The sequence below is a fragment of the Lynx canadensis genome, chromosome D3 (genome assembly GCF_007474595.2).
Source record: "Lynx canadensis isolate LIC74 chromosome D3, mLynCan4.pri.v2, whole genome shotgun sequence".
In the NCBI taxonomy this organism is placed as follows: Eukaryota; Metazoa; Chordata; class Mammalia; order Carnivora; family Felidae; genus Lynx; species Lynx canadensis.
In genome coordinates, this window is record NC_044314.2 from 79,282,376 (window position 1) to 79,293,473 (window position 11,098).

General features: G+C 45.1%; 1 protein-coding gene across 1 annotated transcript; it reads right to left on the reverse strand.

Moving 5' to 3' along the window:
- Positions 1-4,500: 4,500 nt before the first annotated feature.
- PEBP1 (phosphatidylethanolamine binding protein 1) lies at positions 4,501-9,498 on the reverse strand. Its single transcript, XM_030336755.1, has 4 exons — positions 9,235-9,498; positions 7,951-8,060; positions 7,165-7,265; positions 4,501-5,504 (listed from the first exon to the last, which is right to left on the reverse strand). The coding sequence occupies exons 1-4, from the start codon at positions 9,496-9,498 to the stop codon at positions 5,287-5,289; spliced, it is 693 nt and encodes a 230-aa protein (XP_030192615.1). The 3' UTR covers positions 4,501-5,286.
- Positions 9,499-11,098: the final 1,600 nt, after the last annotated feature.

Below are 11,098 nucleotides of genomic sequence, written 5' to 3' on the forward strand. Positions count from 1 at the left end.
TAAAAAGTTTCTCCAAGAAAAAACTTCAATTCCAGACAGTTTCACTAGTGAATTCTATCAACATTCAAGGAAGAAGTAACACAAACCTTACACAATTTTTTTCAAGACATAAAGAAGACAGGATCACTACCCAACTTGTTGTGTGTATATGTAATATCAAAACCTGACAAAGAAGGGGAGAGGGACAGACAAAATAGGTGAAGGGGATTAAAAGCTACAAACTTCCAGTTATAAGTAAGTCATGGAGATGAAAAGTACAGCATAGGAAACACAACAGATGGTGACTACACTTGTGGTAAGCACTGAGTAATGTATAGAATTGTAGAATCACGTACACCTAAACCTAATATGACATTGTATATCAACTATACTTCAATAATAAAAAATCTGGAAAGACTTTATCAAAAAAAAAAGCAAAATATAAATGAATGTACCTTATAAATATGGATATAAGATTGCTTAATAAAATATTAGCAGATGGAAACTAGCAATATTTTAATTTTTAAAAAAAATTTTTTTTTAACTTTTAACATTTATTTATTTTTGAGACAGAGAGAGACAGAGCATGAATGGGGGAGGGTCAGAGAGAGAGGGAGACACAGAATCTGAAACAGGCTCCAGGCTCTGAGCAGTCAGCACAGAGCCGGACGCGGGGCTCAAACTCACGGACCACGAGATCCTGACCTGAGCTGAAGTCGGATGCTTAACCGACTGAGCCACCCAGGCGCCCGGAAACTAGCAATATTTTAAAAGATTTGTATTACAGGACGCCTGGGTGGCTCAGTCAGTTGAGATTCTGACTCTTGGTTTCGGCTCAGGTCATGATCTCACGATTCATGGGTTTGAACCCTGCGTAGGGCTCTGTGCTGACAGTGCAGAGCCTGCTTTGTATTCTCTCCCACTCTCTCTGTCCCTCCCCCACTCACGTGCTCTCTCTTCCTCTCTCTCTCAAAAATAAACATTAAATAAAAAAGGTTGGTAGTACACAATGAACAAAAAAGGTTTATCTCATAAATACAAAGTTGATTTAACACTTGAAAATCAATGTAATCACTATATTAACAAAATAAGTGAGAAATTCATGAAATCATTTCAGTAGAAGCAGAAAAAGCATTTGGAAAAAGTTCTACATCCATTCATCAAAAAGATAAAAACCAAGAACTCCTAGCAAATTAAGAATAGCAGGAGGGGCGCCTGGGTGGCTCAGTCAGTTGAGTTTCCGACTTCAGCTCAGGTCATGATCACTGGTCCATGATTTAGAGCCCCACATCAGGCTCTGTGCTGACAGCTCAGAGCCTGGAGTCTGCTTCAGAATCTGTGTCTCCCTCTCTCTCTGCCCCTCCCCCACTCATGCTCTATCTCTCTCTGTCTCTTTCAAAATAAATAAATATTAAAAACAGACTGAGGGAGGCTATCCCCCTATTTCTAAGGTTATAATATCTTTTCCTATGTATTCTTTTCATGTGATCTTCTTGCGCATACACTTGACCTTCTTTGGTTGGGTTGTTGACCTTTTTCTGAATCATTTTTGAGTCTATACCTGTCCTAGACCAGGAAACTAACATGCTACCATAATTCCTCATTGATTTTTCAGTCTCTATGCGTGAGAAAGTACTGTGGTTAGCAGAGAAGTCTCAAAGAAAACAGGAGTTTAGAGAGAAAAGAGTAAATTATTAAAACAAAATTTTTTAAACACTTATTTATTTTTGAGAGACTGAAAGAGACAGAGCATGAGCAGGGGAGGGGCCCAGAGAGAGGAAGACACAGAATGTGAAGCAGGCTCCAGGTTCCAAGCTGTCAGCTCAGAGTCTGACATGGGGCTTGAACCCTCAAACCGTGAAATAATGACCTGATCCGAAGTCAGATGCTTAACAGACTGAGCCACCCAGGCTCCCCTCATCTTAAATACACATAAATACCAAATTATTAAAATTTTTAAAGTTTGAGAAAATCAGTTAAGGGCACGGGGAGAAAAAGGTACTTTCATGTACCATTGATGTTGAGTATAAGCATGACATTTTTGGAGGGTGGTCTGTCAGGATCAGGACTAAAAATGTATATACCCTTTGACCTATTTCTATGGTAGAAATTTACTAAATTACTTGCAAAAGCATTTATACATCTAGAAAAATGTTTGTGGACGCACCGTTTATAATAGCAAACTACCAGAAATAATCTAATCACAGTAGGGGAACTAGACTGGTTCTTTACAGAACTCCCATAACAATAGAATATTTGTTCAAAATATAGATGTGAATTGTAGGCACCTTTTAACTAAAGATATACTGCACAGGGGTGCATTAGTTGGGGAAGAAACAGTGCCTAACAATGTATGCTAACATGGGTAGAAAGACCCTAATTTTTATTTTTTTTTTAATTTTTTTTTCAATGTTTATTTATTTTTGGGACAGAGAGAGACAGAGCATGAACGGGGGAGGGGCAGAGAGAGAGGGAGACACAGAATCGGAAACAGGCTCCAGGCTCTGAGCCATCAGCCCAGAGCCTGACGCGGGGCTCGAACTCACGGAGTGCGAGATCGTGACCTGGCTGAAGTCGGACGCTCAACCGACTGCGCCACCCAGGCGCCCCAAGACCCTAATTTTTAAAGAGGAGATATGTAGATAAATGGCTGACCTGGAGATTTAGGTTTCTGAAGAAAGCACAAACTGCTAACTGCTCCTGAAGAACCAGGAAGGTGGAAGGCACTTCTTCCCACGCTGTGTTCCTCGTCTAACCATGGGTGTGCATTATTTTGCATATTTATTTTTAAGGTCAACAGGATAGTTGTTTTCTTTATAGAACTTTTTGTTTTGCAAATTATTTATTTATTTTTTTTTTAATTTTTTAAACGTTTATTTTTGAGAGAGAGAGAGTTTGCGAGCATGAGTGGGGGAGGGGCAGAGAGAGGGAGCCACAAATCTGAAGCAGGCTCCAGGTTCTGAGCCATCGGCACAGAGACCAACCCAGGGCTCAACCCAATGAACCCTAAGATTATGACCTGAGCCTAAGTTGGATGCTTAACTGACAGAGCCACCCAGGTGTCCCTTATTTATATATTTTTAAAAGCTTATTTATTTTGAGAGAGGGGGGTTGTGGAAGGACAGAGAGAGAGGGAGATTGAGAATCTCAAGCAGGCTCCACACTATCAAGCACAGAGACTGCTGCGGGGCTCGAACCTACGAACCGTGAGATCATGACCTGAGCAGAAACCAAGAGTTGGACACTTAATCGACTGAGCCACCTAGGTGCCCGTTTTGCAATTTAAAAATTGAATTTTAAAACCCTGAAGTTAGAAAATAATTACCTTCTTCCTTCCCCCACCCCTCCAGAGAGGACACAAAGCAGCATTTCCAAGTTTTTTCAGAGAAGGAACTGCAGCAAAAGGTGGGGGAAAGACCCAGCCTCGCTTAGCACATGCCAGGCCCAATCACGACCCCTTCTCCATCACAAACCAGGTCAGTGATGTGGACCTTCAAATATCTCCTTTCCTTTCTTTTTGGTACATTAAGTGGTGTCCAAGTACAGGTGACCCTTGAACAAATGGGTTTCAAAACTGCATGGGTCCACTTACATGTGGACTTTTTTCAAGACGGTATGGTACCGTAAATCTATTTTCTCTTCCTTATAATTTTCTTAAGGACATTCCTTTCTCTAGCTTCGTTCATTGTAAGAATATGGTATATAGTGCATAGAAGACACAAAATGTATTAAGCAATTATTTATGTTATTGGTAAGGCTTCCAGTCAACAGCGGACTATTAGTAGTTAAGGTTATGGAGACTGAAAAGTTATACACAGATTTTTAACGCACGGGGCGGGGAGGGGTGCCGCAAACCCTGAATTGTTCAAGGGTCAACTGTAACCTCCCCCCAACCCACCCTCCCACCTTTTGGGTACAGATTCTGTATGGATCACAAGTCAGAACAGTGAGAGGTGTAGCCTATTTTTTGGTCATTGTTCCTGTGCCCAACAGTACCAAGGGAGAAGGTGTGCCACTGGTTTCACTCAGGTGGAGAGAAGTCCTTTTGAAAAACAAAGGTACTTTTTGGGCAAGAGTTGGCCTAAAGCTTTGTGATTTATTTTTTTTTAAACCCTCAAGTTGGAATGGTTATTATTTTTTTTTTAATGTTTATTTATTTTTGAGAGGAAGAGACAGTGTGAGCAGGGGAGGGGCAGAGAGAGGGGGGAGACACAGAATCCGAAGCAGGCTCCAGGCTCTGAGCTGTCAGCACAGAGCCCGATGTGGGGCTCGAACTCACAAACCGTGAAATCATGACCTGAGCCAAAGTTCGACACTTAACCAACTGAGCCACCCAGGAGCCCATGCCCATGGAATGGTTACTTCTGCTGTAGTCTGATGGCACATATACAGCGTGGATTCTCTGTATGGTCCCTGAATCAAGTCCCGGTCATCATTGCTGGTCAGGGAAAGGGGCTGTCTCTTGACTTCCCACATTTATGAAACCCCATACCCAAAAGGGCAAAATATCTAGAGACCTGATTCATCCACACAATGTTTTTACTTTTATTCAACTATAAGCAAACAGCATAATTAACACAATAGTCCGCAACCCCAGATCGGCTTTTCTTACACAGACGAAGAGTGACCAGTTCAACAGGTAGACAACTTAGGGATTTTTGACAAACTCACTCAGCCCTGTAGTTCATCTAAATGGCAGTGCCTTAACCGCAAAGCAACTCTCCCTATTGCTTTTTCCAATACTGCTATTTCAAGGAGGCAGAGCAGGACACTTACTCCTAGTAAATAGTCTGAGATGTTGGGGGTTAGTGGACACACCAGCCTCTGGCTTTCTTGGTGAGAGACACGGCCGTGGAAACATGACCCAGAAGTGCCATCATGCACAATTCCAGACTCAGCTCACAAAGGCAGAGGCAACGAATCTTTTTTTTTTTTTTTTTTTTAAACCTCCCTTCACGAGTCTTTGATGCTCTGCTCTATTACTAGAAGACCTGGTCTTTTTACCTGAATTTTTTCTTTCTTAAATTCTGGGTTGCTACTCTCATATTAACAATGTGATGACCCCATCCTGGTACCAATATATCCCTCACAAAGGAGTTCAAATTTGATCAAAACATAAACTGGGATGTGACTCTCTGAAATTATAAAAGGACAGGCAGAAGGAAAAGTCACTCTAAACCACTATCTGATTGCTCAGGCCTCACATGTGAGGATGGGACATGGGAAAGCAGAGAAATCTACATGCAACACTGAACTTGAGAACACTGCTCCAGACCTCCAGGATGCTTTCTGTCTCCTAGCATTTCCCTACTTCCCAGACAGCTGCTCATAGAGTTTGGGCACATAGTCATCCCATTCAGCTTGGTAACATGTACCGGCCACCGGGGGCCCAAGCTCGTACTTTTTGCGGAAAGATGCCACTTTGAATTTGCCACGGTGGTCTCCAGATCGGTTGCTGAGAATGGGCTCGTCACACTTCAGCGGTCCATTCTGCTCGTAAACCAGCCAGACGTAGCGGTGAAGGCCTGGAGGGAACATGCATGCATACACAGCTAGGCATCAAGGATGGAGAGGTCACCCATGTTCATGTTCAACGTGCCAACTGGGAGGGACCCAGCCACCTCACTGACAAGAGGGACACTGAGGACCCGCAGAGGTAGGAGTCAGGACACTCACCTGCTGAAAACCCACTGCAATTGGCATGAAGTCCACAGCTGGCAGCAGGGCCTGGGCCTGGCCCTTGCTCACCCCCCTACCACCCCCCACTCATCTCATTCTGGGCTCCCAGCCCATCTCCACTGGGACCCGATTGCAAGTCATCTTCCACCACCCCCATCTGAACACCCACTTCACTTCTGCCATAGTAACACTCCTCTAAGAGTCTTACTTTTCAGTTTAGTCTCCTCACTAGAAAAGAGCTCCATAAAGCTATGCTGTTTGTCTAGTTGACCGTCTTCACCGCAGGACCTACCCTAGTGCCTGGTAAAACTCACTGCAACCAACTAAGTAGCAAAGATGCTGAAAAACAACTAGTGTTCAAAGGTGCTTACAGGGTCACCTTCATCTGTCAGTCAATATTCATGGACTAAAACAACTATGGTCTGGGCATTTTTTGCTATGCATATTGCACTTTACTAAAAGAATATTTTTTAAAAAGCAAAAGGGGAAAAAAAAAGTCAGTCACTGAAGCTTTTTTTGCTAATGAGAACATAGCTCCTACTCGAGAGAATTGCTTTATTCTCCTGTGTGTACTTCCCATAATTAAACTGCCTAATTATATAACTGCCCTAGAGAACTTAATCGATCCCTGGAAAAGATGTACCTTTACTTTCCTCTTATGAATACATGAGAGGGCCTGAAGCCATCTGAAGCTTCAGGGTCTACAGATAAAGCATGAGCCTATGGCCAACTGTTCTTGTCAGGAACCTTCCTGTACCTCTTCAGACTAACACGGCTGGACAGCGTTTCCAACCACCTGACTTCCTTATTCCAGCAAATGAAAGCACCCTGTAATGCACAACAGGTGTAACATCTGACGTGGGGAAGTTTCAGTATAGTATTCTCCCTCTCTTTGTAACACAGCACATGTAATCTGTAATATAACACCACACAACATGTGTGCGTATCTTTAGTATACATCTTGCTTCCAAGTCTTTTCAAGAGGATACCACCCTACACTTGCAACAGAAAGGAGCTATAAAGAGATAAAGAAGCCAGTTCTTTATAACAAATTTGGAAACTATGGTAACTTCTGAGGTCTTCCATGGGAACCGGCGAAGGCTGAATGTAGAACTCAGATGGGTTAACTGTGTTCCATCCACGTGCAGCGGCATGGCACTGCCACCCCCACCGCCCACCCCCGGAAACTGTTCCAAGCTTTCTGCAACACTGCTTCCTCGGAATGCTCTCACCGACTTCCCTGCATATGATGGCCTAGTGGCTGAGAGGCAATCATTAACAGAGGTGCCATCTGACCAGAACCCAAGGTTCTAGCCACCTGACGTCACTGCAGGTCTCAATGTCTCTGGCAGGCAACGGCCTTGGAGATTGAACTGCACTGCCTGAAAGCCCCACTAGGCTAAGGGATCTCTGAGAACCAAACTAAAACTTGCAGCCCTTTGGGCCACTCCTAATGTGCACCCACTACCCCCGCCTGCCTCACCCCCCAAAGCAGCTTTTACTGACCTGTGCCCTTGGGAGGCCCAGAGCCGACGTAATCAGAGAGGACTGTTCCACTGCTAATGTCGTTGCCCTTCATGTTGACCACCAGAAAATGGTGCCATTCCCTATAATGAGGAACACAGGACAGTCAACACACAGGAAATTAGTACACACTCACTGCACAGTCAGCAAGTGTGCACAAAGCATAGGCTCTGGGCCAGGATGCAGCGATGACACAGACAGACAGTCCTGCTTTCTTGGCCAGCACAAACCTCACCACTCTGCACAAGAGAGGGCCCAATACCTCCCTCTGAGATTTTCTAGGCAGTATCTGCAAACACTTTCTGGAAAGGGCCAGACAGTAAATGTTTTAGGCTTTGCCGTTCATACTGTCTCTGTCACTATCCAATTCTGTGGCGATAGTGTGAAAGCTGCCATTAACAAGACATAAATAAGTTATCGTGGCCGTGTCCCAACAAAACTTAATATATGAACACTGAAATTTGAATTTCTTGTAGCTTTCACATGTTACAAAGCATTATTCTTTCAATTTCAATCACTTAAAAATGTAAAAACCATTCTTGGCTCATGGGGCTATACAAAAATAGGTATGAGACAGATGTGGCTCTGGGCTACAGTTTCTAGACTGCTGCACTAGGGACTGAGAGGTAGGAAATGCACGCTCTGGCTTAAGCATGGGTGTGGACATCCCAAACTGGGTCTATTCTCCTGGCACAGCATGCCAGAAAGCACTAGGTCATATTTGGATGACCTGGTGTTCCTGGTGTTCCCCGTCTTTCCCCAACTTGCCTGTATTTGGGGTCCTTCCTGCTGGGAGCATCTGGGTCTGTCATGACCAAGGTGTAGAGTTTACCTGGATCAAGGCCATCCCATGCAATACTGGTGGGCCGGTTTTTAACCTGTAGGAAGGAAGCAGTGTGGAGTTAAAAAGTCGGAAATGCAGAAGCCAACACTCTTTGATTTCAGGTTCCTCAAAGGTAACACACAGTAGGTTATTAATAAAAGCTAAAGTTTATTGACTCTGCTGAGAGCCAGGAGCTTACTAATATACATTATTTATTTTAGTCCCAACCACACTACAGGGCTGTTACCCTAGCATGTTATTAACAGAAAGAGGTGGGGTCCGAATTTAAACCCTGCCGCTGACTGAGTCCTCTAAACTGCAACCTCACATGGTCTGGAATGACAGGTCCTCTAGATTTTGTGACCAGGAGCTTAGCTGGGGCTTGCTAAAGTGCAATCTGAATTAACTGGACACTTAAAAGTGCACAGAAAATGAGAAAGTCCAGGTGGCCCAACTGCATAGTGAGTCTGGGAAAACGTGGGCTGCAGAGAGGCACTTTATTTAAAACAATAAGCTCTGTAAACATCCAACACAGTACACTGTCAGAACAGTTTATTCACACCATTGCCCCGGAGCTTCATGACCGATAACTAGCAAGTGTCTGGCACCCGTTTCTCCGCTTGCAGCAGCCAGGGCCTGGTCTGGTCTCGGGCCCGGGGCGTTGGAGGCCAAACGGTAGAACACTGCAGGCTGTTGCCCTCGAGCATTCCAGCTGCAGAACGAACTTAGAACTTACCTTCGGGTGGCTTCTTGCTCTTGCCCGCTAAGACAAACGGAGGAATCCGGGGGCGATACTGGTCACCGGTTACATAATGCGTCACATGGCCTCGGGTGGGGCCTCTGCCACCCAAACTGTGGCCTAAAATTCTGGGACCCGAGGGGAGGCTCTGGGGCAGCCGGGGCGACCTCGGCCATCACTTCCCGGGCACCGCCCCCTCCCCGCCCCTGCCCCCAAGGCCCAAGCAGTTTCTGGGCCTAGGCCCCGGCCAACGCCACGAAGTAAGTCCCTGCAAAGTGGATCACTTTCTTCTGCAGGCAGAGCCCCGCCCGCCACGTGCTGCGGTCCTGGTGCCCGCAGGTGTCTGCAGGCCTGCAGCGTGGGCACCGCGACCCCCTTCCCTCTGAGGATCCGGCGCACAGAGGCCGGAACATCCTTCCCATCTCCGCCGGGTCCCCTCCCCGGAGGCCTCCAGGCCTGGAGCAGAGACACGCCCGCCGCCCTCGGGTACCTGGGTGGGCGTCAGCACTTTGCCCAGCTCGTCGACCTCCGCCCCCGTGTATTTGACCTGCAGCGGATGCTGCGGCCGCTCGTCCACTTCCTGCAGGCTCAAAGGCCCGGACCACTTGCTGAGGTCAACCGGCATCGCTGAGCCGAGGTGGGCAGACAGCGGAGAAGAGTCGCGGGAGGTAAGGGCACAGGCCTGCAACAGCAACTCCCAGCAGTCGGCGAGCTGGCGGGAGGAGGCGCGGGACCAGCAGCCGTGGAGACGCATGCGCCGGAGCCACAGCCTTGCCCTTCCCCTATCCTCCAATCATAGGCGAGGCCCGGCCTACTCTGCTCTCTAATTGGTCAAAGCCGGTAGCACGGGGCGTCTCGCGGTCCCAGGTCAACGCAGTAGGTTTTGCCTTTCTTTTTGCACTGAGGGTAGTTGCTAACCCGCTGCAGTAGCAGATTTCCAAGTTGCTGTGCCTCGATTTGCAAGACTGTTGTATCAAGAAATGCAATTAAACTAGCTTTTATATATATATATATTTATGTATGTGTGTATATATATATATATATACATATATATGTATATATATATATATATTTTTTTTTTTACCATTTTGCATGATTCTTGCTCTGTTTTTTAAATACAGAAATGATAAGGCCTTGCTTCTTTTCCCACTTCTTACAGCAAACCTGGTTGCCCTCACCGCCCTGTACTTTTTGCGCATGCTCATGCTCACGTTTTGGTGACTGCCAAGTGAGAGGGCCTGAGATCGAACTAATGTGCATTTTTCTAAACGGACAAATATATTTGCACATGTATTTGATTCCCCTGTACCCACTTGGTGCAAACAAGATTCCTGGGAAGTGATTTTCTTTTTTAACTTATTAAACCATAATGATTCCTGTGTTGCTGACAATGGGCTCTGCCTCCGCCAGAACTGCTTTTATGGTGGCCACCAAATGCTTTCTTTTTACTAAATATAATGGGCACTATTTAACAGTCCTTAACCAATTTGACCTTAGGACAGTTTTTGACATTGATTACCACCTCTCTCCTCGCCCCCAGGTAATTAAAAATTGTCTGTTGTTTTCTTAATGGTAAGAATACAAGTTCATTGTAGAAAATTTGGAGGAAAAAAAAACTAATGAATTAAATTAAAATCATTTCTATTACACTACATGGATATAAACATGAGTTAACAATAATTTCGTTCTGTTTATTCATTAATATAAAAATTGCATTAACCTCCAACATTATGGAATATATCAAAAAGGTATCAAAGTATATATCAAAAATATCAAATCAAAAATAAATCATTATTTAATGGCTTATTCTGTTCTAGATACACTATAATTTATTCAACAATCCTCTTGATGTTGGACATTTATGTTTTTTGTTGTTTTTTCCTTTTACAAACATCAAGGAAATGAACATCTTTATACACATATATTAATGAGGGGCGCCTGGGTGGCTTAGTTGGTTAAGCATTGGACTTCGGCTCAGGTCATGATCTCGCTGCTTGTGAGTTTGAGCCCCACATCGGTCTCTGTGCTGACAGCTCAGAACCTGGAGCCTGCTTTGGCTTCTGTGTACCCCTCTCTCTCTCTGCCCCTCCCCTGCTCAAACTCTGTGTGGCTCTCAAAAATAAACATTAAAAAAAAAAAAAACTTGGGGCGCCTGGGTGGCGCAGTCGGTTAAGCGTCCGACTTCAGCCAGGTCACGATCTCGCGGTCCGTGAGTTCGAGCCCCGCGTCGGGCTCTGGGCTGATGGCTCGGAGCCTGGAGCCTGTTTCCGATTCTGTGTCTCCCTCTCTCTCTGCCCCTCCCCCGTTCATGCTCTGTCTCTCTCTGTCCCAAAAATAAATAAAAGTTGAAAAAA